The sequence below is a fragment of the Etheostoma cragini genome, chromosome 14 (assembly GCF_013103735.1).
Source record: "Etheostoma cragini isolate CJK2018 chromosome 14, CSU_Ecrag_1.0, whole genome shotgun sequence".
Classification (NCBI taxonomy): Eukaryota; Metazoa; Chordata; class Actinopteri; order Perciformes; family Percidae; genus Etheostoma; species Etheostoma cragini.
Window position 1 is genome coordinate 12356533 of NC_048420.1, and position 27912 is coordinate 12384444.

Here is a 27912-nt window from a genome sequence, read left to right on the forward strand (position 1 = left end):
ATTCAAGTCATGCCAAACAGAGTAAACTGTAAAGTCAAACACATAACAAAACATTTATTTATGAACCTTACGGTACTTATTCAATCCTAGGAAAGGACAAGAAATACTGTATGACCATTGTTAACGAAACATAAGACTATTAAACGTCTTATTATTAGAAGATAAAATGTAAGACTTTTAAGACCATGCAGGTACCCTGTACTGGGGGAGGCTGAAATTCTGTAAAGCGCAGCGACAAGTCAATTCTCAGGTGAGCGTTAGCCTGACTGCTCACATCGGAAGCACATTTCTCCGCGCAGACAACAAGCAATTCTGCTCCTCTGCTCCTCTCTAACTGGCGTAGAGCTGTCTGTTGGGGAAAGGCAGCCAGCCATACATGCAAACTAATAAATGTAGCGTTTGCATGATGGGCTGCATTATAAGATGGCACATAAATAGCTAAAGTACTAACAGCAGCAAAAACTGAACTGCCATACTGTATATTAGAAATGAGATGTTCCTAATAAAATGTTAAAAAATGTAAAAGGTGTCAAGGTGGTGGGCTTTACCTGCTGGCTGGGGGGTGTGGCCTGAGGGGTCTGCCCAGTTGGAGGGGCATGTCCTCCGCTGCTCAGCACCACAGGCATGCTGGGAGATGTAGTTCTATGGTGGGGGCTGAATGAATCCTGCCAGAGCACTGCTTTCCTCTTCAACACACACACACTGCTCATTCCACCACAGCCTGTCCAGAAAGAAATATATCTGTCACATTTTAACAACGGCATACTGGGTAAATAACTTAAACAAAATATTTGATAGGTTCCGACCAGTTAACACAGAATGATGGGTGGAGATCCTGTACGCAGTAGTTTATAAACCCTCTGAGACCGATACTATTGTCCACGATAAATAACGTAATCTCTTATCCATATTTCAATCATTTAATAGCCATAAGAGACAGCGGCTTACCAATTTTTTCAGCTAAGCGCTAATGAGTTAGCAGTCACGGGGGGATCTTTCTAGCCTTTACAGGAGATTTTTTTATCCAGCCTAGAACCTGTGCCTTTTTTTGGGGTTGTTAAGCAATGAATCCAATCAATTTTTCTTTCATTTCTGTCGCTAGATTTGTTGCTAGCAGCAGCTTAAATCTCCATTGATGCTTTGCGAAATGGCATCACTGTTTTGAGATTTGGCATACATTTGGGCCTTTAAAAAAAAAAATGTTAAAAGTTTGTCCTTTATATGAGTTATAATGTTCATTATGTTTTTAGCACGGGATGACTCCAAATATATACGAGTCGTTAAATCTCTAACTGTTAGAGACAACACAAATGCTTGTGTACCATTGCTGTGTGTAATATCAATAAATATAACATTATTATTTGGATTACTGGCATAAGTAAATGTAATGGGGACAAAAGCATCTGGACTTTTTTGGAAAAAATTTAGAAGTTATGTTTATTTCTTCACAGTTTGACTCCCAAGACATATGAGAAGTGTTTAGACAGGAGACCGGCTCACTTGGCTCACACTACTGTAATACAGCCTGTAAAACCAGGAAAAGACAACGCTTGTCGTATCACAATAGCCAAAATTTAGGACAATCTAGTCTACTATATCGATCATATAATATCAATATGTTGCCCTGCCCTAATTGACTGCATGTAATTTACACATGTTTAGTTGTAACTAATAAACTGTCAGTAGAGTCTAGTTCCTAGTATCCAAACCTGCTTAAACAACATGAATCCAGTCAGTGATCAGACTAATTTTTGTAACTATATCCTGCATGACACATCCAACAAGAACATTTTTTTCTGTCCTTGTGCCAGCATTTACTGTACTAACAAAGTCAAGCTATGATCCATGCTCTACAACCCTAATTCATAAAAACCTGCAGTTGAAGACAAATATGTAGTACAACAAGTGGGTCATCTGAAATCCAAATGGTTTATGGTCTAAGTTCAGAGTTAGTGTTACTGTTCTATAACCCCTAGATAAATCTTTCTTATGTGATGAAATAAGTAAGCACTGTCATCTCACTGGAGATTCAAAAAATTACTAAACTTTCAACAAAAATATCTAATATAACAATATTGTAAGATTAACTGGTTTTCATAGCAAACTACACTCACTAAAGTCATTTTATTTGGTACACCTAGCTAAAAAGAAAGCACTGCAATAAAAACTACCTTTATGAAGATTAAAATGGATTTCATCTGTACGGGTAGACTAAATATTAAAAACACCACAACCTACTACTTCAAAAATAACTAGAAACAGTTGAATTAACACCTCTCAGAAATTGATGATAACAATAATAAATGTAGAATATTTGCAGCAATGGTGTTTTAGATTGCAATAGTTTAAGGTAGTGAATGTGTACTTAATGAATGAAGCAAATACAGCGTAGTGCAATGTAGTGTATCCCCAACTGCATTAGAAGAACACAGACATTTTAGCCCAGCAAAACCCTACAGCAGCTCACGATACTAACAGTCCCTCATTTGTTGAAAGTGGTCTTAGTTAAAAATAACAGATATCCGCATATCATATGCAGCACAGCACTAATGAAATAATCAAATTTAATGTTAATAGTTTAATCAGTTTAATCCAGAGAACATCATAAGGGACAGCCAAAACAATCATACAGTAGGTCTAAAAAATTGAGACAAAGTGAAAACCTACTATTAAAGTTAATTAATTGACAATAATCAGAACAAGCAAGCTGGGATCAACAGCTAGAAATACTAACCAGAGAATCACTTTCAAAGGCAGCCCAGGAGGCAGGTGATTTAACTGCCAACGTGCCTACCTGCAGTCAGTATAGCATACTGTAAACTTTACTGTGTTGCTGTTTGTGGTTGGAATAAAACACACTTGGTCTAACACGGAAACATAGAGATTAAAGATTCCCACACAGGGATCTCAAAGTTTCTATGTTAAGCACCCCTAAATACTATTTAGACATCTTATCCCAGTGATCTGCATATCTGTCACAATTGTGTTACCCTCCTATGGTTTCAGGTGTTCTATCAACAGCAATGTGATTGTTGGGAAATCCTGTGCAAGCATTGTTTTAGTTGACATGGTTGCAGATTACTGCTCCTAGTGTAAGTGCACAATATTGACAGCTGATATGTCATACAACTGCAAGAGTACATATTCAGGTAGCCGGGGTGGGTCAGTGTGTACAGCATGCGCACATATACCTATATGCAGAAGTCCAGGGTTCGAGTCCGACCTGTGACGCATTTTCAGCATGTCTTCCGCCCCTCTCTCTCTCCTCCCCACCTTTCACTTAGTTGCCCAGTTCATTAAAAGGTGGAAAAGCCCAAAAATAATCTTTAAAAAAAAAATTTAATAAGATAAATAAGCAGTACATACTCAGTTGCCAGTTTGTTAAGAACACAGATAAGATAAATGCAGCATCAGTCCTGCAATAAATCATACTGTTAATGAAGAATATGATATTCAGTTTTATAGAAACTTTTTTAGAGGTTCTATTCAACTTGCTTGTTTTTAATGTACTGGTTTTATTGTAAAGTGTCTTTAAGTACTTATAAAAGCAATATATAGATAAAATGAATTATAATAGCGCAATAAGAAGTAGAGGCGACAGTTTGTGTTGTTGTTAAAGTGTGTTGCATTTTACTAAGAGGTGTCTCTTTAAGACACAAAGTTCAATACCACCACAAACTTCATCCTCTAGAATGTTATGTAGTGTACTTTAAGCTAGGTGTACCTAAACATGCATCTACAAGTATTGTGTAAATGGGAACTATTTAATTATATAACTGTTTGCACAACGAAGGTTACTGACTTTATTTGCCAAGAAATGGAGAGAAACTGAGATGTCAGATGGGCTCCCTCTGTCATCTAACCCGGGTAAAGGGTGGTGGGCAGATTTTCATTATATGAGCAATGATAAACTAAAGAAATATGCAACGCGCATGAACCACACTGTTTGGTGGCCGTGGCCAATATTGGGCGACACAACCTCAGTCGGTTGTCATCAGTCAGAGGGATATACTTTTTATTTAACAACCTCTTCTGATCCAACCAGCTCTAATCTCTTTTAAAATGAACAGTTTCACATTATTGTCCCTACAGGCCATTAGGAAATTACAAGCCGTTCTTTTTACACTGAGCCATATACAGTTTGCCAGAGTCTGTCTGACATTATGAACCTACAAATGCATGCAGCCTACTCTCAGCTCTGCTGAAACCACTGTGCAACACCACCTCCATATAGCCAAAATAACAGGAGCTGACCGACTGAATGGTTCTTAAAGATAAAAACAAACCAGCCTGCCAAGTGATCGATCATGTAGCTAGGGAATGCGTTCCGTTTAATTTCCTTCTCCACTCTTCATTGAGAACAAGGAACTGTTAGAGCTTCCTCTGCTACAGCTCAAGATCAGGTAGAGAAACACCCGGAAATCCACAACACTGCCTGTGACCATTCCCCACAAGGGAAACGCATAAGTTTAACCCAGCACAGTGAAACATGCATTGTGTTCCACGATCTAACTAGGTTAATCATTATTCAATACCGGGGGTCAATCCACCGCATACCGGGCACAGACAGGGGTGTGACAAAACAAGCAGGGAACATGCAGCTAGCAGGGGATAACGTTAGGTGTCTCAACATAGATCAAACATGTCCCTCTTAACAGACATGACACATCAAAACGAAAGAGGATATGTAGAAGCTCCGTGGAAAGGGTCGTCGCGGTTACCGGGAGTTTCATTTCAATGCATCTGCGTCCACACACGCCAGATCGGTGTTGGAGGGTTCAATGCCCATGTCTACCAACAATAACACGGCCTCCCGACACAAACTCAGCCCGGGCGAACCGGTGGGCAAACACGGGCACCATACAACGTCTTTACCAGCGACAGTGGCGCCCTAGCATAAACATATTGTCATTAATAGAGACCCGGGAGTCCCTACCTGTCAGCCGAGTCTGCAGACCCACATATCCCCGTGACGCGGATGCTAACAAAGGCCCGAGAGCTGTCTGGAGCGGAAGACCCACACAACGGGAGGAAGGAGGCAGGCAGCAGAAAAGAGGGAGCCTCTTCTGCTACACGAAATACTCCTGTTTAGCCCCTCTCAGAGCCGCCATTGCAACAATACCCGCACCCATGCGTGAATGAGGAATGTCCCCTGCTACAGCGACTGGGGAAGAGGTAATACTCACCGGCGGAGAGGGTGGATGGACGCGGATTTCAGCCCCAGTTTCTCTCTGACACCCCAGGCTTTCACTCCGACAACATGGCGGCTTGAGTCGACGGAGGAGCAGGCAAGAGCGCTGCATGACGGGAAAGGATGAGAGAGAGCGTGCGGTTCATTGCGCCAACCGGGAGGGGAGGGAGGGTCATACCGGACCGGTCTCTTTGTTATGTGTTTACAGTCTGTCCGTACTGTGAGGTGTATTCATTTATATATTTTTTAGTTAATTCACAGTATGTGTCAATGGAGTAAAAAATAGCCTTGATCAAAAGAGACATTTGCAAGCGTGGAGCCTTTTTGGAACGGAGGAATTCAAGTCACTAAAATAAACTCTACAAAAAAATTAGGCTACAATATTTAGTTGCAATAAAAAAGTGTATTTATATTTCACCATTGGACGTAAGTGATACCTACAATAGAAACGCTGTAGATGTAGGCTAGTTTACGGGGATATTACGTGATTTCCTTGGGGGTTGATTGTACACTATGAGCACCGGTCTCTACGGTAACGGGGTGCTTGGCAGCCATGGCAACGTGCTGCGCCACACGGACAGCGAGTGTGAAGCTCCAGCTGCTGGGCGCTCGGTTACATCTCCGGAATGTAAGTGCGTGTGAAAAGGGGAGCGTGTGGCCCAAATAAAAAAAATTGTAAATACGCTGTTATCTTTTTGGTAAGATGCCAGCGGCGAACCTAAGGCTGCAGACTGGAGTAAACACTGTTTCAAACCAGTGTGAGGGGTGACGTAATGCAACTAGATTATGGCAGCCATGTAAGAAAATCTATGGAAATCATATGGACATTTCAAATAGCCTAAAGTGTATGCCTATTAGTCGCAGTCACATAGCCTATTCATTTTCTATTCATCATAAAAGGTGAGACAGACTAGTATACTATCTCTTGCATCCCACTTACACAAGCATCATTTTAAAGTGTTTTTCCTGTATTGATCAGTTTTAATGTTCAACGTGATTTCTTTTCTTTGATGGCGGAAAAAGATGCTACAAAAGTAGTTATTACGAATTAACCTGTAATTATTACTGAGTCAACCATTAGTAAAAACTATTATACATTATAACATGTATACATAATGACTGCTTTTTCTATTAAACAATAAGCAAAAATGAGTCATTTTAAGAATGCAGTGGTATTTTTGTCATAGCTGATGACATTCCAATGTAATGCATTTGACAAGAATCGCATCTTTGCAGATTTATACCATTAAAAATCAAAGGGTTTCAGTAAATTCACTATTTAGCACTGCATGCGTAAAAAAAGGTCTCTTTATGAATATCAGTGTTATTTTGTAATGTTGGGCTTTCTCCCTAAAAAAAAAGCATTACATATTTTTGTCAAATCAAATCCTCATTGTACAATACCAGATCACCAAAGTGCATTTTTTTGTATAATCTACCATACTATTTTGCAAAAATGTAGTTCTGTGCCCAATAAACCACATATTAATGTAATGTGACCAATATTAGGAATGAAATCACTCACTTTTTTTTAACCTTTAGCCACACTCAGTGTGCCAAATGTGTCAGCGAATGACAATGGAAGTCATATTTAATGTAGAAAGTGTATTTTTATTTTTTTTCAAACTTCTCCTTACACCCAATAAGGTCTTCACCTCATATCAATTTCCCTTCTTCCCTCTCCATGACTCCATTTACATCGTGACAGTACGTTTCTCTTAGGTCTCCTATATCACCATGTTCCGGTGGAAATCAGCGAATGAGCTGCAGAGGTGAATGTAGTTATAGAGAAAGATGATGGAGCGAATTAGCTGCAGATGGGTCAGAAGAGAGCAACATGAGGATATCCCAAAAGAGTGAGCAAGATAAAACAGGTATGAAGAAAAACTTAGATGTGAACCCATCTTCCGCAAGCCCTACCCACCCCCTAATAAAACCCTCTTTTCTAAATGGAACCACCAATCATTCGCTGGTTATTTACATGCACAGTACCCCGCGCCCTCCCCCATAGACACTAATGCCTGATTCTAAATCCATCTGCATCCCTATGGTCTGAATTCATTTTCCAGAAAACAAAACATTGTGACATTGGAAATTTGACTTGATTTTTGAGGCAACTCAGAACTTTAAAGTTTTTGTCTGGTGATATTCTATATTTTTTTATTGTCAACAAATCACATGAAAAGACAAACACCAACAAGAAATTGATTCTACTAACAATTACTGTCTGTGTAGCCAAAGCCTGATATACTGAACCTCATTCCCCTGTGAAATCCATTGTTGTCAAAAACTTTTACTTATTTTAAAATTAAAGTATATTTCCATTACTCTTTTTTTTTAAACAATTTACACTTCCAGGAACTAATGGCCTGAGAGACACAAGCTGTTTTGAGAGACGGATTAACTTGTTGGTTTTGTTAAATAATGTAATGTATAAAATATTGCCATTCTAATCCTTTAAGCAGTTTATCTTCCACCAGCTCTGTTTTACTACCTCAGCAAGTTGGGTTGGTAATGTATAAAGCTTGAATGTCAACAGTGGTTTTAATGGCATTGAAGGGAAGATGGCTTTGGGAATCGTTATGGGAATCTTAAGACTGCTCTAGTTCAACATTACCACATTCTAAAATGACAACAGGTACGAGCCGTGCCTCCTTTTTTTTAATGTACCCCCCCCCCCCCCCACACACACACACACACACACAAGCACCCAAAAAATAATAATTCACAGGGACACCAAGTGGTAGAGTCCATGGTGCAACCACAAAGCACCAGCTAGTCCTGTGAAGTTTTGCCTTTTTTTTTGCATGTCATTTCCCCCTCTCTCCCCTTTCATTACTTCATCTGTCCTGTCAAAAATAAAGGCCAAAAATGCCCAAAACATTCTTTAAAAAAAAAAACAAATTAAAAAAAAACATACACACATACACACAGACACACAGGAGTGTTGAGAGCTGGCAGTTTAGTGAAGTGTGTCTTCTGTGATTTGACAGAGGTGTCCCCAGCTCTTGTTCTCTGTATCTCCTCTCCTCCCTGTCCCCTCCTTCTTCTTATCACACCACCTGGCATGCTGGTTCTTCCCTGAGCTCTGTACATTCTATTCAGGATTGTGTTTCTCTTTCTCAGACTCAAGCACACATGCACACACGTCTCTCCCTCTGGGTGGGGTAAGTCCATTCCTCCGGTAAACTGTGACACAGAGTGGGTGTAGTTGAGGCAAACGCCGCTTTCCATCCACAGTGACACCGTCAGGGTTTGGCCTGAAGGGGGCGCTACCAACGGTTAACCAGCCCTGGGAAGCAAAGAGGATGAGATCAGGGGAATTCACACTGTCAGACATCAGTGTTACAGTATACTGTACTTTGATATTATTGCATGAAAGGAGCCCTCCACTGAATTTACACATGGATTTTGATTTACTCCTCATAAGGAAAATATGCTTTCTGTGGCTCTGGAGGGAGCTTTCCCATCTTTGAAAAAGAAATAACCCCAATAATGTCATTAGGGCTATTTTGGCTTGGGCTTGAGGATTTTTAACTAGACACATGCATTAAAAACGTAAGTGTGTTTTTTTTAAAGAAGTGGGAATTTAGGAGGCTAAATTAGGGGTTTGTTGAGTTGCATTGTAGGAAATAAAAGTATACATATTTGAAGCCTGATCCACAATAAGGACTAAAACTCCAAATGTTTTGGCCTACATGTACTTTTATCTGTGAGTGCCCCAACTTTTTAAGAAGTGCAAGAGTAGTGGAGTACCCCTTAAAGGACAAAAAATCAACATAACAATCAAAAAGGAGGAGAACAAAGTAGAGGAAAAACTCTGAATGTTAAAATTGTCACTCACGTGTAAAGAGGCTGCAGTTGCAGATGCGAGGACTTCTGAGGAGGTTGGTAGCCATATGAGTCAAAGCCACCGATGAAATCAACTTCAAAAGTAGATATAAAAGAGAAGGGATGACATCATTCCACTTTCCCTTAAATCTGTATTTTTTTAACCATGCATTGCATTTCAAGATCAGATTCTGTTTTGACATGAAAATCTATTCAGGTATCATAATGTTCTCAGTATACCTTGATACCACTGTAAACCCACTGTGACATCAGAAGCTGCAGAGACTCACTGATACATCATTATCTTTCTCACTGCTTCTATGTCACTGATACATTGTTCTAGTCTTTCTCAGTCGATTCAGATGAACAAACCTGTTGCGCCATCTGAAAAAGAAAATAGCCCCGATTTTCTGCCTCAGTGGAGATATTGACCACAAGTTGGGAATTTGTTTTCTCCAGATGCAAGATCTGACATTTTTTAATAAAAATACTCCTGTAATGTTGTATTGCCATAATTTCTTTCCTTCTTTGAAATATTGGTCGTTATTAGTTTATTGCAGCTGTATTGGCATCAATTATATATATTGGCCAATACAATGCAGAGCAGTAATGCAAAAGATGAAGAAAAAGTTAATTCATAAAACAGTATTATGGTCCATAGTTTATCTGCCAAAAAGTTTATTTTTTTATTAATCCCACTTAGTACATATGTTGGTCCCAATAAATTATAGCTACAAATGCAAGGGGTGCTTGTCCAAAATGTATGTTTATGTTGTGATGAAAGTTAATCCATAGTTACTGGATATTTTCAAACTATCCGATATATTATAATAATATCGGCATCAGCCTCGAAATCCAGTGTCGGTCGGCATATAAAATCACCACCACTTTGTTTTAACATACATATAATTGTGACATAGCGTGCTGTTGAGACATCGTATACACACCAAAAAACTTCCTTTTACAGGACATCAAGCTTATGATGTCATATTTTAAGTACAGGACTTAATGTCCCCTGTTGAGTTAGAGTGAAACACTCACGAGAGCCACAAGAGGAGGACATTTAGACACACAGATGGCACACCCAATCCCGCAGACAAGCCCCAGCCAGCAGACAGACGGACACTGTTGACAGTGGGACTCTTCCTGCAGACATCTCTAATACTACCCACAGATAGAGCGCTCAGCTCGCCCAGAGGGTATCCTTTGCAATGATATTGCACAGCATGACTCAGGCAGGAGAAAACAATGAGCTAAAACAGCGCTCACATCCAACGCTACGGATGACAAGTAAACCTGATCAGCTGAGCAAGGCGCTGGAAGAACATCAACAAGCTTTTAGGAGAAGACAAAAGAACTCACAGCTGTCCTCGTCATCCTGGAAGACTTTGCTCACATAGCAGGCGTATACAAAGCCAAAGAGCTGTTAAAAGAGAGATAACCAGAAATTAGGTCACTGTTGTAGTACAATGCTGAGGGTCAGCAAACCAAAACACGTTTCACAATGTTTAGATCATTTTTTTTGTATGTTTATGAACGCAAAACAAACGCAGTGTATGATAATTTGTGTGTTAGATACATACAGCCAAGAGGATCTGAATGGCCGAACTCAACACCTCTATGTACTGGTAGTCAAGGAGACACCCGGAGACAGTGATGACATGGTGGTCGTCAGGGGCCATGCGAGAGTCTATCACTGGCGTTACCAGGCAACCAGGACCATGCTCCATCCACCACGAACGATGAAGGGATGTGTTGAACGTCATGAGAAAGTCCTTGTCCTGAATACATACAAAGCTAACGATTATTCCCATTGCTGATTCCTCAGTCAATTATATTTTTTGATTAACTGATTAGTCTACAAAATGTCAGACAATTGTGAGAAATGTCCATTGCAATTTCCCAGAGCACAATTTACAAAATACTATTAATAAAATAGAGAAGCAGCAAAACCATAGATTTGAGAAGCTGGAACCAAAAAATATTTGACATTTTAGCATGCCATGTACAGAGATTTAAATCAGGGGTTCCTAACTCGGGGGTCGGGGCCCCACTAAGGGGTAACTAGGTAAATATTATGGGTTGGGATTGAAAGATGGGAAGAAAAAACATATTCCTGTAACACAGAATAAGGGTTAATTCTATCATATTGGTGCTTTTTTCTAATAAATTGCTGGATAGTTCTATATAAAGTGTTCAAATGAAACAATTGGAGAAGGAATAGTCACTATTCAGGAAAACTGGTAACAGCATGCAGATACATGCAGACTGTAACGAGAAGATGCAAACAGACCAAAGTTTGAGAAACCAGGGACTTAAACAATTAATTAATTATAATAATGTAACTCAACAAAGTGATTTTCGAGCACTTACCTGAGACAGGTTTCCAACCTCCAGGTAGAAACAGATAATGAACGAGTTCCAACCCACCCAAAGAACCAGCCATACTGCATACTGCCAAACAAATGCAGAGATCAGTTTCTCAAAGAGTGTAACTGCACACTCATGCTTTACCAATAAAAAGTAAATAGGAGCTCTGCATCATCAGAAGGGGAAGGATATACTGACAAAGATAAGGTATCTGAAGCGAAACTGCACGGTGCCAAACATGCCCAGGATGACGGCCATAATGTGCAGGAAGTTGGCCAGGATGGGAGCCCATTGGTAGCCCAGAAAATCAAACACCTGCCTCTGAAGGGCTGCCACCTAGGGGACAGGGGGAGGGGTCATATATACACATATCATAAATACATACATACACTCACACTCACATAGACCTTAGAGAAAAAAACACATGCACGCGAGACCACACAACCGAGGACATATGCAAATATGACACACATAGAAACACAACACACATTGTGATCTAGTTTTCACACACACATAGACAGGTCTGCCGCAGTTGTTTCCATGGTAACTGCCTGGAGCACCAGCCAGTCCAGTGACTGTAAAAGAGGAGCAGCCCCCCCAAAAGCTCCCCCAAACTAATGAGAATCTATGGGCCAAATCCCCCTGCCACACAACAGCTCATCAGCCTTGCAAACAATAGCCGTGATAACTAGCCCTCACACAGCTGTGTTCTGTGCCTGCATCATTCTTACTACAGGAATAGCTGATACTGTCTCATATTACACACTTATTAGATTTAAGAGGGATAGTCTCAAGCTATTTGAAGGCACAAGGAACAGCTAACTTTAATTCAAGAATGGAGACCAGATGGTGACAGGGGCTCCTTGTCCCTCTTGTGCTTAACATTCACATGTTTTTTCCAGAAAGGGGCTATCACCCCTCTGACACAGGCATAGAGGCCACCCTGACACCAAAGCATACCCCCTGCCCTGCTCCCACTGCTTCAAAGACACACACACACACACACACACACACACACACACACACACACACACACACACACACACACACACCCTCGCCTGTAATGTGGCGAGGCACCCCAGCAGCTGCAGCTCAAAGCTTTTTGTCTGTACAGATAGACTGGACACAAATTGATTACAATGTGTGTGTGTGTGTGTGTGTTTGTCTGTAGCACGCTGCTCTAAAAATTATATCATCATGATGAGTGAGAAGATGCAGCATTGACCGTGCACGTGAACACACACACACACACACACACACACACACTCACCAACTGCAGTGAACATATCACCAGCAGCGTGCACCTTCCGTCGCACTTCCCCATCTTGGAGGGCTCAGGACGCAGCTTGGAGCTGCGGAGGCTCCGGGGGAATGACGGGTCCCCGGTCAGATCCAGACTGCCTGGCCGTCTCAGCTTACACCATTCCCGGTTAAATAGACCTGTCCAAGGCCGCCGCCGCCTCCTGTAACGTTGGTCTGGCCCTTTCACTCACAGCGAATGATCCATCTTGGCCGCTGGCTTTGTCGGTAAATACCAATCGCAAGGAGAGGGTAGTATAAGGGGGGGGGGCGTCGACTTCACACCGGCCTGCTGCGGTCCGACCACCTCCAACAACCGAATCACCTCGGCCACACCTTCCGGAGAGGGGACACACAAAGACACAAAGAGAGACGGAAAGCTGTCATAATCTGCCCCGGGCTACAGATGGAAATTAGCATCATATGATATCGAATCACACGGGGAGGAGGGGGCGACCCCGCAGTGTTACTACGGCTAACGTTTGGCTACATGCAATTCACTACGGACACAAAGCAGCCCGTTCTGACTCACGGGTTTCTAGGAACGGAAGAGTCCTCGTGCCCCCTATCCCCGTCCCAATCGTCTTCTTCCAACTGTTTAGGGAAAGAAGTTAAGTTAACGGGCGAATCTGCTCACCAGTCCCGGGCTCCGGGTTCCTTCGCTCCGTCTCGCAGCGTCTTTTGTCAACAATCCTTGCCGGGGCGGGCGCAGGCGGAGCCGGGGGGAAGAGAGAGAGAAACAAGCGGGTGGGGGCTCTCACAGTCACCGCGACCCCCTCGAGGAAGAGCTGCATGTATTCTGCAGACCCGCGTGCGTGCGCGCGGCCGAGCAGCAGCCCCGCGAGGCGTTCGAAAAGGAGTACAAAAGAAACTGGGGCTCGCGGTGGCGAGGAAGGTTCCGATAGTCTATAATCACCTCCCACTTACCATCTCAGTGTTGACACAGGCCGGGGAGGAGAGAGCAACTGGCCCGGGGTCCACTCCTGCTGCTCGTCTCCTCAGCCTGTAGTTATTCAGAGCGGAAGAAACACAATTTACATTCTCGTTTAATCTCAGGTACCATGGCATGAGCAGTGCGACTGTGTTACAAAGTCAGCTTTGAAACAAATTAAACATGATGAAAAGATGATGAAAAACCAAACCTTCTAGCTAATAGTGAACATTTAAGCAGGGTGGGAAGGTTACTTTGGAAGTTACCATGCAGTACTGTAGTAGTAGTAGTATCAATTACTTTATTAAAGTAATGTATCTCATTTAATTAATTCTGAGGGTTTTTGAAGTTTTTATTCAATGTTTTCAACTGATAACCATTTTCAAATGTTTAAAATTACATTACAGCAGCAATCAACATTGACTACTGTCAAACTCCTTTTAAAATCCTTCATTACATGAATTAAGATTTAATAATTTTAATTTGGAAGAACAGCCACCACAAAGTCAGACTCCAGCACCTCTGTTTAATGCACTAAGCAAAACATGGGGCTAAAACAAGTCTCCAATAGCCTATAATCCCGCTGTGCCACAATGAAGACATGTCTTCCCTTCTTCATTGAATATGACTGCTTGCAATTCGTACTGTAAGTTAACAAGGTACTTACACTACCGGTTAAAAGTTTGGGGTCACTTACAAATTTCCATTCCACTCCATTATAGACAGAATACCAGCTGATCTTTAATGCAACATCTACATTAGCCATTATCAGCAACCATTCATCCAATGTTCCAAAGGCTCATTCTGTTTACTAATCTGATAGCATTTTAAAAAACTAACTGAGAAAACATTGGAGAACCTTTTTGCAATTATGGAAGCACATAATGTTATCTAAATTCTGCTGCCCTGGTTAAAAAAAACAATGCAACTGATCTGAACTGGTATTCTGTCTATAATGGAGTGCAATGGAAATGTCTAAGTGACCCATATGCAGATGTTTCCGGAGGTTGAACATCCACATTTTTGAGGACGGCTGTGGCTGGAAATGGCACAAGACATTGAGCACATGAATAACCTGCATGCCAACACAATTAAAATTATTCAACATAGCTCTTTACAAAAAATATTCATATGTAACCCCTAATGTAATCATGCACATTTTCATAGGTAACTGTATTTGCTAACACATTTTCCCCAGTAACTGTAACAGCTAAGTCACCTTTATTTTGTAATTAAATTACATAACACTGTTACATGTATTGTAACTATTACATAGTTACATGTAACTATTTAACCTGAATTCTGACTTGCTGGTCAGTATTTTCCCCAACGGACCTTACTATGTAACTGCACAATAACTGCTAGTCTATTACATTTTGTATACCTGGATTAATCTCATGTTATTCTATTTCAACTTGTGTTTTTTCAATGTTTTTAAATGCATTTCTCCACCTTATATAAAACACTTTGGTATATTCATGTTTGAAAAGGTGCTGAACAAACTTGGCTTGCCTTACTACAAAGCAAAGCTCCAAAATAATTCATTGTAATAGATGAAGTGACCCATAAGCAAAAAGCCATACTTAGCTAAGAAAACCCATGTTTGTCGTGAAATAAGACTTGAGGAAAAATGCCAGTGACTCTACTTAGTGCTTCATTATTACAATAGATAGATTGAGAGATATTTTTGTATTCCTAAAGGAAACAGGTTAAAGTAGTGGATGAATTATATAAAATAACTTGTTTTATCTGTGCATAAACGGATCACATTGTTCAACAGTTTGCTTATTTGTATTCATATCTGGTAGATAAAACCAGCAGCATGTTGCACATAAAACTACATATATAACACAGGAAGACATCATAATGACAAAATAATCTCAAGTTTAATACTCAAGTTTATTAAAAAGAAACAAATCAGAATAAAAAACAAGTCATTGTGGAGATTGTTGTGACTGATAAACTTCAAACACATCCTGAGGTTGTTCTGCAAAAGGCTGAAGCATATGAAATGACAGAGACTCCTAACCTTCTGTCAAACACCACCCATCCACTTCTAAGGCAGGACACTCGCTTGCAGGACATATACACACACAAACACATATCCAAGTTAACAAACACTCTACTGAATTTCTCCCATGTAGAGCCTTTTATCACTGGAGCCAGACAGCACTGTGTGAGGAGACAAAGAGAAAGATAATCAATTTCTTATCGTTAAGTGTCATAACAGGGCTTTTGGGCCAAGACAAATATGAGCTATTACACTTTTAAAGAATTAAACAAAGTCATTTATTTAACAAAAGTAATGTAGTTGCAAAGCATAAGAAAGGAACACATAACGTGGCATGTAAATGTCAGTGAGTATGTCTTGTCTCTTTGAGGTGAACTAACCCAAAATGTCAAATGAACACAAGAGGGTTGGGCAACAAGCACATTCTGGCAAAAATCACATGAATATTAAAATGATTTTCCCTCCAGATCTCCTGGCTCTCTGCTCAAGATTTCTGCATAACTCTTTCTATTCCATTCATACAGCATGCATCTTGAGACTAAAACAGTAGTTTGACTCACCTATAGGCTCCTCTGGATGAAATGCCACTTCGTTGACTGAGCCGGCGTGGCCCGGCAGCTTGTACAGGATTCTACGTGATGTGGTGTCCCAGATATACACAAATCTATAAACACAGACAACAGTATGACTCCTGGTGTGAGAGAGCTGAGACATTTGAGACTGAATGATTAGGATATTTTTGTTAAAATACATTTTGTGCTGTGTATTTATATTAAGTTATTCTGTTATGTTGTTGATGGATTAAGAGAAATTGAAAGAGGCCAATTGCACAGAGAATATAACAGCTAGCTTGCTTATAGTTGTTCATATGTTGGTACAGTATGTCTTATTAAAGAGTTAATTTCTTTCTTTTTAAATCAGTAACAATCTATGTATTTTTTTTATACACACAATTTAATTAAATATTTGTCTATCCCTGTGTTGTTTTTTAACCCTTTTTTGTTAAAAAAAGGGAAAGAAAAGTCAATTAAGACAACATAATATTCAAACATGTAAGTGGGACTTTAGTCTTGACTAAAGTCTCTTCTCTCCAAAAAAAGCTGAAAGATGAAACTATTTCATAATCACAGTAACAAAATGAATTTCCCCCAAACTAGATAAACCTTTAGCATACAGTATGTGCGTGCGCAAGCATGTGTACGAGGTGTGAACGTTTGTTTTGTTGCCTCTCACCTGTCAGCTGAGCCGGCCGCTATCTTACTGCCGTCCGTAGACCAGGAGCACCTCAGCAAATTCTGAAAAACAGAAGTCGGAAACTGTATTAGCAAGATGACACAAGCATTCTACATGTGAGCTGCTGTTACATTAATAAGGTAAAGATGAACTTTTCTTTTTTTTTTTAAATCTGCATCGCAATATTAACTGGCACAATAAACGTATCTGGTAAGAGAGATTTATTGTGCCATTTGAAAGAAACTATCTGTAGAAAACTGCACTTTATTCTTTTTAGTGGTGTCTTTAATATTTAATTCCATGTTCAATTTATTCAATAAAAGGATGCATTTCCTTTTACTTGTTTTAAATTCAACAGGCATTTTTTTGTATTTTAGCAGAGTACTGACAGCAGCAGAAGTGCAGAACTGAGTACACTACCTGTTTATTTATCGCAAGGAACATATTGCACGTTTTCCTCATATCGTGCAGCCCTATCAGAAAGGACAGCAGAGTGATGGGTGAGGCAGGGTGAGGATGAAAGGAGATGTTGTGGAACCGTGGTCGACAACAGGCGTAAACACCGCCTGCGGGACTGCAGCTGTTAGTCACATATGCACATGCTTCGATGCCTTTTTCAGAAAAGAAGATCTTTGAAAATGACAGTGGCAAACTCTGCTGGGTGGTAAAAATGATTATACAGAGAAGTATAATCCTTCACCCTTGACGGTATTGTTATATCAGTCTAGTGTCTTTAGAGAAGTGGGAGTGGTTAGCTGATGGGCAGGGTCAGATTAACAGGTCACTGGAGGGGGTGGGTTTGTCTGATGCTGATTTACAGCACGTTCCAACTCAGATTTTCCGAGGTCAAAGTCGGAAACAGGACACATGACCTCAGATTTCCCAACTCGAAACTTGGGCAACCACCGTGTACCCCGTGCAAAAAATCCAAACATGGCTGCTTTGTGCATCAACAGTTGTGAAAGCTGTAGTAACATACAGTTATAAGCACTTCTGTGTTTTTTGTGTCCCACTAAATCAGTTGTACACAAAGCGCGGCCCATATTCTATCTGTGGACAATTTTGTTACTCTGTGTGTATGCACGAAAACAGTGTAATGTGTTCTTATAAACTGGCATTGCTAACAATGGCTAAGCTAGCTAGAGCTAATAAAAATAATAATAATAATAATAATAAAAAACAATGAAAATCCATCTTGTAAATGGGAAGAATGGAACTCGGGTGTGACGTTATTCCCAGCATTGGCTTCAGAGTTTCAGGGTTAATAGAATGCGCTATAAACCTGGCCCGAGGGGCAGGTGGGAGAGATTTATTGAGGAAGAGACGAGTGGAGGAGATTCACATTGAGATTGATTCTGGAAGTTAGAAGCAAGCACGCTGCAGGCTGAAGCTGAGAAGCCACGCCACCAAAAGGAAAACCCTATTGGATAGAGACACTGAGAAAAAGACTGTTTTCTGATTGAAGGGAGATTTTCTTATAACGGAATTGTAACTCATTTTGTAAACACACCGTTCAATCCCTCTAGAAGTTTTAAAGATATACACTAATCTAGTCCACCTTAGGTCTCAAACTCATTTTAAAAAAGGCACATACGCAGGGAGAGGAGATATAATAAATAATTTGGCCGGCTAGGTTAGCCTTTTGAAGCTGTGTTTTGTTGTTCAATGAGCCTAGGTTAGCATAAGCATTGTTACAAATGGGGGCTTTTGTCTGGAATTTGAAGGGTGGCGTGTGGTATTTAGCTTTGGCTGCGTTACAGTATCAACAACGGAGAGAAGTTTCAGTGCTGTAAGTCCATGTAGACTACATACTGGGTCAGATCTTTATTTATGTCACCTTTTCAAAGTTGTGAACGTTGCCCTGGAAAATCTTCACACATCTCTCCTTGGGTGCAAATGGTCGAACATCCCAAATACGCACTGCACAAAGAAAGACAAATCAAGGATTTAGCCTTGGAACATTCAGTGTTCTGAGCTGAGAAAAGGCCGTTCTTATACTCTGAATATACACAAAAACTTCCCACCTGTGTTGTCCATGGAGTTTGAGAGAAGGTATGATCCCTCAGAGCTCAGACTGAGTCCAGTTACTGAGTCCCCGTGGCCGTGCATATTGTAGATCAGTTTGTTCTGCCTCAGGTCCCACACCTAAACAACACAAAATCCAGCTGTTAGCAGGGTTTATAAAACAGGATATACAGTATATAGACCAAAATGTGAAGAGCAACGAGTAGAACCAGTTGTCATGATTGTGGTTTAAGTCTAGGGGAAAAAGAAAAAAACTTCTTGCAGCACATTAGCACATTAAAAACGTTAAGTTTAAAATCTGACAGGACCCTGCAGAAAGGTTTGTTGGTAAAAGAATGAGACATATAACACAAATGGAATTCTTGAGTATCAATATAAAAGATGAGGGAGGCGGATGAAGCAGTGAATTGACCATTTTATAAGATCAGCTGCACATGAACTAAATGAACAAAATACTGTATTTAGGCGCCTTATTTTACACTTTGTTATTGCCGAATTTCAAATGCAATGCACCGCATCCTAAATGAATGATCTCATCACCTTTAACAGAAGTGTGAGCAATCCTTTGTTGCTGCAGCTATCCCATTGTTTTATATCTGCAGTCATTCTTGTAATTCATTGAGGATGGGTAGTTAGGAAAAACATACAGAACACAGCAACACAACACCATGTCAATGCTTTTCTACTTTGGTTTCCTTATAGTTTGTTTACTTTATGTATTTTTTGTACAGCTTCTGAGTATTTTATAACTAAATTAATGTCCTTTGAACAAAGAAGTTTTGGATTTGACAGTGGTATCCAGTTAGCAGGAAACACAAATTAAAACATTATCTGTATCTGAGTATTCTGACTTTCTGACCAGTTGGGTACATGCTCCTGACACACACACACTCCTATCTATCTATCTATCTATCTATCTATCTATCTATCTATCTATCTATCTATACCACAGATACTTAAGTAAGCCCACTGATGACATGTAAAAGCTTTTAAATTTCTTGCACAATGCTGGCCATGCTATCTTAGACATCTGTGTCCTATATCTCTACTACCAAATTCATTTCCATGACTTTTTCACAGGTGATGATTCTATGATCATTATTTGTCAGCAGAGCTGGGCGATAAATAGACAATTTTGAGATGCCAGCAATGGCAGTCACTGAACAACCTATTTAAGCCCTGCTGATAGGTCTCTTAAAAGCTTTCCCCAGGTGCTTTCAGAAAATACTATTGTCAATTCATTGTTAGAGACAACCATACATTATTATGATATTGATTTTTTTCCTTTCAATCCAAATTTAGCTAGCATCAACAATATGGTTTGAAGTCTTAAAACCTAATTTGAATCTCTTAGACCTGATCATGATATTTTAAAAGAAAAAAGCTTTCCAGGACGTTATTATAATTCCCAGGTTTTGTGTGTGTGCTGGAGCCCAGTACCTTGATGTCGTTGTCGATGCCTCCTGACAGGATCTGATCGCTGGTGTCATTGAATGTTGCGGCCAGCACCTGGTAGGTGTTCTGGAAAGTGTGGATCGCCCCTTTCTTCCGAATGTCCCAAAGCTACAACAGTGACAAACACAAGAAGAAAGATAAACAGGAGCCTGATCAGACTAAACAACTGAACTGGAGTATTTGAGATAAATTTGTGACAAACATAATATTATCATCATCATAATCATTTTCCAAAACATCATCTATGATTGAGATGAGTGAGTTGGGGCCACAAGCCTATTTATTTACATTAATTGGCAGCTGGAAATCTCACCTTGACTGTCCCGTCATCACTGCCGGTGCAGACGAGTTGGGGCCCTCGGCGGGCTGGGTAGCAGGTGTTAACGAAGGAGGTGTGGCCCTTCAGACGCTTGATCCTCTCGCCTGTTTCACTGTCCCAAACACCTACAGTCTTGTCTGTGCTCGCCGAAAACAGCAAGCTGAAATACACAGCGAGAAAACAGTTGGTCGACTTTCAAGACATATGTATCAACCTGCTGGTCTAACCCATTAATTGAAAAGTATGACTTTGACATGTCTCTTGCCAATTATCTCAGCCAGCTATTAAACTTTAACAAATGGGAACTTTGTGTTATCCTTCAATAGATTGCACAATTTTGCTTGCTAGCGCTTGGTTTGGACCTACATGAGTGATGAATAGCGGAATAATGTTACAAACTTTATGACACTGAAGCTTCCAAAAGCCAATATTTGCAGTTACTATAACCATGTTTTATTCTGACAGCTGTCATTCAAAAGGTTCCAAGGATTGCGTATTACTATTACTGTTGCATGCATATAAAACAAAATTTACATCATAATATCAAATGAATTTAAATGGACACAAAAGGTACAACCTCTATATACTAACAGGAATTGATGTGTCTCTACGAGCCTACTCATAGACATTGCGCCATCACGTGGAGTAGCAGGGGGGCGGGCTGCTACACTCAATGTAACAGTTTGATAAAGTACTTATTGCACTTTAACTTATCATTGCACCTTCAATCGTGTAGCTGTGCTCAATTTATGTCATCCTGTACATCTCATTTAAGGTTTTTCCTGCATTGTGCATTGTGATTGTGTGTGTTTATGTGTGCGCCCGATGCAGCCAACAAGATGGAAACAACAGCAACTTTCAGCAACTTTATAGTGAAAAAACGTGACAGCATACATTGATGTTAAAATGTGTCCGAGTTGGCAGGACGTCTATCTTTGTATGAACGCCTCGTCTTCATATCAGACACAAGGAAATAGATTTGACCCATTCCCACCTATGGTTCTCACTCCCGCTTGGAGAGTGGCTGCACGTGGTACAGCTGGGATTGTTGCGACGTGCAGTCCCACCTGCAGCCACTGACCAAGCGGGAGTGAGAACCATAGGTGAGAATGGGTCAAATTAATATCCTTCCTAATGCGATAGGGGGTCCCGGCTGTCAATCAATGTCTTCCAGTGATTCGGGCCCCTGATTGGTCCGGGCCAGTAAGCAATGTGTACTCTGCATACCGATAGTTACACGTCTGAATCACTCAATTCTCATTAAGGTTCTCTCAGGATGAACACAAGTCTCGGGATGAAACCAATACCATATCGTAGGTGTTCAACACAGACCAGCCATTTGTTAATGAAGCTTATTATTTTGAAGGAAGTTTAAGTTTTACTTTATCTGTGATCATTCATACCTGCCATCTGTGTTGTAGTGCAACTCCATCACTGCTCCACTATGGCCCTTCATAGTGGCATAATTGTCACAATCTCCATACACATTCCACATCACTGCAGCAAAGAAAAAGTTTACAGCACATTATTCACAGTAACTGGGAGCATGAATAAGTTTAACAAGAATGTGTGAACTGCAAGATTGTCTCTTTAATTCTTAATAGCTTACAAATGAGCCTGTCAAATCCTGAGGAAGCCAGCGTGGCTCCATTGGGGTGAAACTTGCAGCAATAGACCTCGCCCTCGTGGCCAGACATCAGCATAATGGGAGCCTGCAGGCTGGAGCTCCGCGGGGGACCCTATTGAAGACACAGAAAAAGTCAAATATAGTGAAATTCGAGCCTAACAGACCAATAATAGTTTTCCATGGTAAATGAGTATCGGCATGTGTCAACCAGTAAGTTAATAATTGCACTACAGAAATATTCAAAAACGTGTTTAAGGTTCTTCAGAAACAGCATTGTCTTTACATAGTTTGTCCAGGGGAGAGCACTGACATTTAAGTTAAATTACAAAACTAATATAGACCATTCGTCATAGGAATTTTTAGCTTTTAAATGTCAATATTGACCATAGAGATCGAGTATGGCCTGGGCTATGCTGAGTATAAATAGTTATTCATAATAACTAAATAGGTAAGCTGTCAAATTGATGTTTATCACAGTGAACTGATAATAAGAGGGCAAAAAGTCCATGATGGCAAGAATTGTTAAATCGAAAGCCACAGCCTCCAAAATGAACATTAAATTGAATAAAATGCTCTTTTTAAAAATTATTAAAAATTATAACCATCACATATGTAGGATGTATTACAAAAGTACTGCATTAGGTTTAGCTAGGTGTAGCAAAAAAAGCTTGCAGCTGCGTACATAACAATGACAAGACCTTTGACATTATTAATATCAGCTTATCTATTCAAGTTGAAGATCCAGTTGTTGTTCATCACAGTGCTAAACACGGTGGAATGTTAATACATCACATCACAGTATTTCCTGTACTTGAGTCGATGTAATGTTATTTTCTTTTCCTGCCGTTTCATGCAGGGGTTCATGTTTATGCACCTAAAGACATTCCTAGTGCAGTTAGTTCACTTAAGAACATGTGGGTCAAGTAATAACGACGGCCTATGTATTTTGTACGACTTTAACAAATAGCTTTGACTGTTTTTCTAGTCACCAGGTACAAATAACGTTACTCTGTACGTACCATGGCCACGAGTTGCTGAGACTGAGCCGCCGCCACAAGCTCCGTCCGGGGCCGCTTCACCGCGGTTGGAACAACCGCCGTGTCCGCCACTCTCTTCTTAGGTTCAATCATCCTGAATTAGTCCAAAAAGATCAGCAAAGGCGTTGAATCTAATGCTAGAATTTATTTAAAAAATATAATAAATGGACGTCTTTCATGGAGGGACGTTGAGCTACGGAGAACCAACGAAGAGCAGAATGGTACTACTTCCGCTGGCTATGAGGCGTATGATTGGTCAAAGCCTGCACTGACTGCACTGATTGGTTTACATCGCTTGTTGTTGAACTGATCTGCACCGGATGTAAAACGGCACCAGCTGCGTTAATACTTAAGGTAACAATATTCATTTATATTTTCCTCCGACTCCGTGCTACATTGCGCACCGTTCGTGTATTTATTGGGATATACACTCCAAGCACGGACCAATTATCCTGTTTATTCCTTTGTTTGTTTTTTTGTCGATTAGTTTGCTAGAAGACGAAGCTGCTTAAATCTAGCTTGCTAGCTAACGTTGGCTAACATTAGCCACACTGCTCACTAAACTAACGTTACTCTGTTAGCGTGCCAACAGATGTAAAGTTAAGTAAGCCTACATTTAAGAGTCCTCTGCACACAGTTTACTCTCTGAATCTCAACCTACTCAACTATATTGTATATCTATGTGAGAGAACTGAGCAGCATCTCTGCTAAATTTCAGTTAATCACTGAGAATTATTAATACTATTTTTCATGTTGTTGAGTTCCTCTAAAGTCGTAATATAAAAGTATTAATATATGTTTAAATCATAATACTAAAAAATATAAAACTCAAACCATTTATAATCATGTAAAATGTTTGTTTGTTTAAGAATGTACGCAGTATACAGTTATGAAAACGTATAACTAGCCTAATTATAGTGTCCCTATTACACTGCTTGAATTACAAACCATATTTAGTGTTATTCCTCCTGGTATGATTCAGCAATCCAAGAGGTTATGGTTTATTGGTTCAATTTAAATTGGAAGGAAGGGACTGTTTGGACAGATGCACTGAAGTCTTCACTATATTTAATAAATATTGTTATAGACTTTTCTTATGAAGTATATATTATAACCTTTTAAAATGTAAATTGTACAGAGATTTAAAGTAGACATTGATGTTATGTGTGTTTTCTGTAACTCTTGCTCCCAACCACTTACCTTTTGGATTTGTATACTGGATTACCTATGGACGAAAGAAAACCTTAGATGTCAATCTTGAAAAAAAAAATCCTCTTTTTATTATTGATTATTACATGTTTTATTATCAATCTTCTAGATCAGCTCATTAATACCTGTGGGACAATGTCTGACAGTGATGGCCAAGGACAAGAGCCTGCTGGACTGGAGGGTCTTCCACCAATGCACAGCATTTCCAAGGGAGAGGTTGTCTCTCTGCAGACCTACGGAGCCTTTGTCAGACTACCAGGATACAAGAAGGAAGGTTGGCAAAAAGTGATTTCATCTCTATAGACTGTCATTGCAAACATGTACAAAGATCAGAGGGGGGAAAAGTCACAAATGCATATTGTAGAGCTTGCATGGGTGAAAACCATTACATCCACAGTACCATGGACACTTATAAGAAAACATAAAACCGAGGACAATGCAGTGGCAGAAATATGCCAAGTCAACATCTGCATTCTCTGCCAGGTATAACAACTGCATCAGAGATGGGACTTTGGCCAGAGCCAAAGGCAATGCAGAAGGTTGCAACCAAGAGGCAGCCCTCTTTCCCAGAGTCTAGTGCATAGTGTCTGTGTCAGTCTGACAGTGCAGTCTCAGCAAGAGACTGCAAGCACCTACATGATGCTACTAAAGTAGGATTTCAACATTTCCACAGAATTCCTTCTCTGATTGCCGGCAGTAAGGTAGCCAGCCTTCTGCAGTCTGTGGGCATGCCACAGCATATGACAAGTATACGATGCAAGCCCATGTTTTTAATATGTTGACTTATTTTTTACATATTAGTACAGTCACCCAGTTTGAGTTCTATGACATCCTAGTAAAGGTTGTACATGAGGGATTTGCAGTTGGCCAGGGTCATTAACAAGTGGAACAGATTGATGTGGGACTTTATCAATATAATTTATATTTACAATTACTTTTTTGATCATGATTTGTTGTAGCACAATTGATCTCGACCTGCACGTAAAAAAAAAAAACTGGTGCCACCACTGGAGGGCAAACTAAGCAAAGTTTACTGGGATAAATTCAACTTTCTAACACGTTTTGAGGAAATAATCTCTTTCTTTTTTTAAGTTTAAAATATTTTGTTTAAGTTGGAACTGGTTTGAATTGGGAGTTCAGAATGGCTGTTATGTGAAAAGGCACTAGTTCTATTCTGACAACAGCGTTTTGTATGTCTTTAAAGATGTCTAATGATCAGAAAACACAATGTTTAAATCTTTCATTCTTGATGAAATTAAAGCATTTATTTTATCATCATCAAAACAAATAAAATTCTCATTTGAAAGCAATTTCTGCGTAGCCTTTTATGTATTGATATCTGCACTTATTCCCTTGCATATACAGGCCTTGTACATGTGAGTGAGATGTCAGCCACACGGATTGAGAATGCCTCAGAGGTTGTCGATATGGGGGAACAGGTGTGGATTAAAGTCATTGGGAGAGAGGTAACAAAACACACACACACACACACACACACACACACCATGTGTTAGTGAAGTGAGCAGGATGACTGCAGCTCTTTTCACTGTCTCTCAGATTCGGGATGACAAGGTGAAGTTGTCCTTCTCAATGAAAGCTGTCAATCAGGGAACAGGGCAGGACTTGGACCCAAACAATGTTATGGCAGAGTAAGTACTCACTTAGTAGTTTTATTTTGTTATATATGTGTGTCTGCACAGGTTTATGGACAGGTCTGTGTTCTATCATATGTGTGTGATTGCAGGCAGGATGCAAGGCGCCGAAGGCAGTTTCGAGACCACACAGGCAACAGGATCACATTGGAGGCTGTACTCAACACAACATGCTCAAAGTGCGGATGCAAGGGTACGACAACAACATGAAAGGAAACAATATCATCATCATCATTAGAAAACACAGAAACTGTATTGGTTTCCTATAATTTCTAGGGGGAAATTTGCTCAAAATCCCTTTTTTAAATTTGTGCAGCAGTTTTAATAGATTGTTACTCTTTTCAGGTCACTTCACAAAAGACTGTTTCTCTGCTCCGGGCTTGCAGTACGCTCTTTTGCCTGAAGAGGACGAGGAAGAGCCACAGCAGCAGCAGACCTCCACTGTTTCAGCTCAGCAAGACTCAGACAAAAAGAAGAAGAAAAAGAAGGTAAATATGTGACCGTTAATCTCTCTCCGCCTTTCATTTTGTGTCTCTAAGGTGTGAGTCATCACCTGCAACAACCCACACGTCTCTGTATGTCAGTGCGTGTCTGTGGTTGCTTATGAAAGAACTGTCAAACGTGTTGTTTGAAAGATTCCAGTATGGTTTGGTGCTGATGCTGTTGTTTAGTCATTTGGTTTTGAGGTATCGAAACTGCTGTCTGCTTCTTTCATAATTGGGTTTTGTCATTTTTGTTCCACTTCATTTTATTTCAACACAAAAGTAATGTTCCTCTTATATGTTTATCCTCCAGGAGAAGAAAATGAAAAAGAAGAGGAAGAGGGATAGGAAGGAGTCCGAGAGCGACAGCAGCAGCAGCAGCGGCGAATGCAAATCTAAGAGGAGGCGCCACGAGCACACTCACGACAAAGAGGACAAAAAGAAGAAGAAACACAAGAAACACAGATCACAGAAGCACAGCTGAGAAAGCCCCAAAAATACATCTTCAGTCACACACTGCAGCTATCAAACCCAAAAGAGGAAGTGGTTAGCAACAGACGGACTGACAGACTGCAAGCTGTGTATCTTTTAAAAATCTCTCCACCGACGGCTCATTATAGAAACCATCCTTTAAGTTTTCCTTACTGTCTCTCCATGTTGAAAGAATGCTAAGACTTCCTATCAAGTGTAAAGTATCAAAATAGGTTACAAAAATCAGGTGACAAGCCACACTTGTTCAGAAGTTACTTCTGGCTCCCCCTCAGAGCGAGGAGTTTACACAACATATGTAACCAAATATGTGTAACCAGAATGACAAAAAGTGGCCATCGCTTTTGGGATCCAGATGTTGTTTACATCTGTGGGGTTTAATTAAGCAGACATGAAGACCTTAAAGCAGAATTTTGTGGGGATCTTACATGAGAAAACCTTTTACATAAGCCACACAGAGAAAGCTACACACACACACACACACACATGGGAAGTAGTAAAGACTAACAGGATGTGTAATGCAGAACAAATAAGCGCGACAGGAACTTCAAGCTATGATTATATCCTGAGACTGTCTGCCCCTTATTGTCAGTTTAACATACAGTAGGTGTGTGTTTGTGTATCTTACTTCCAGGGGACTGCTTGCAGGAGACACAACCCTCTTCCTGCATGTCAACTGTTAACTCCATTAAATTTTATTTGTGAAGATAAAAAAAAGCCTCTTGATGTCTTTGTTCTTTGATCTTGATCT

At 40.2% G+C, this 27912-nt stretch overlaps 4 protein-coding genes across 11 annotated transcripts in view; 1 reads left to right on the plus strand and 3 right to left on the minus strand.

Moving 5' to 3' along the window:
- Positions 1–5414, minus strand: part of pum1 (pumilio RNA-binding family member 1) — a 25912-nt gene extending 20498 nt beyond the window's left edge. For all 5 annotated transcript variants that reach the window (XM_034891640.1, XM_034891639.1, XM_034891638.1 and 2 more), the window contains exons 1-2: positions 5187–5414; positions 549–721 (exon numbers count right to left, since the gene is read on the minus strand). In XM_034891640.1, coding sequence (XP_034747531.1) covers positions 549–710 — 162 coding nt within the window. In that variant the 5' untranslated portion in view covers positions 711–721; positions 5187–5414. The remainder of the gene's footprint in view (positions 1–548; positions 722–5186) is intronic.
- Positions 1–13585, minus strand: part of nkain1 (sodium/potassium transporting ATPase interacting 1) — a 15098-nt gene extending 1513 nt beyond the window's left edge. Inside the window, exons 1-8 of one of the 4 annotated variants that reach the window (XR_004659311.1) lie at positions 13224–13536; positions 12663–13027; positions 11591–11728; positions 11396–11476; positions 10606–10803; positions 10385–10445; positions 9036–9117; positions 8120–8483 (exon numbers count right to left, since the gene is read on the minus strand). Coding sequence is in view for 2 of the 4 variants with exons in the window: in XM_034891643.1 (XP_034747534.1) it covers positions 8474–8483; positions 9036–9117; positions 10385–10445; positions 10606–10803; positions 11396–11476; positions 11591–11728; positions 12663–12716 (624 nt within the window). In the remaining 2 variants the exon portion in view is untranslated. Of the gene's footprint in view, positions 1–6781; positions 8484–9035; positions 9118–10384; positions 10446–10605; positions 10804–11395; positions 11477–11590; positions 11729–12662; positions 13028–13223 lie in introns of those variants that run through there. The other 3 variants (XR_004659310.1, XM_034891643.1, XM_034891642.1) reach the window with 3 other exon arrangements.
- Positions 13586–15502: 1917 nt separating this feature from the next.
- On the minus strand, positions 15503–23571 carry snrnp40 (small nuclear ribonucleoprotein 40 (U5)). Its single transcript, XM_034892336.1, has 10 exons — positions 23312–23571; positions 22275–22404; positions 22069–22162; positions 20660–20825; positions 20332–20454; positions 18891–19011; positions 18704–18786; positions 16867–16928; positions 16194–16297; positions 15503–15794 (listed from the first exon to the last, which is right to left on the minus strand). Exons 1-10 carry the CDS (start codon positions 23420–23422, stop codon positions 15745–15747), a joined length of 1044 nt encoding a protein of 347 aa, XP_034748227.1. The 5' UTR covers positions 23423–23571; the 3' UTR covers positions 15503–15744.
- zcchc17 (zinc finger, CCHC domain containing 17) lies at positions 23570–27878 on the plus strand. The gene is made up of 7 exons (XM_034892337.1): positions 23570–23683; positions 24648–24812; positions 25904–26004; positions 26096–26187; positions 26283–26383; positions 26536–26678; positions 26986–27878. Exons 2-7 carry the CDS (start codon positions 24674–24676, stop codon positions 27154–27156), a joined length of 747 nt encoding a protein of 248 aa, XP_034748228.1. The 5' UTR covers positions 23570–23683; positions 24648–24673; the 3' UTR covers positions 27157–27878.
- The last annotated feature ends 34 nt before the right edge of the window (positions 27879–27912 follow it).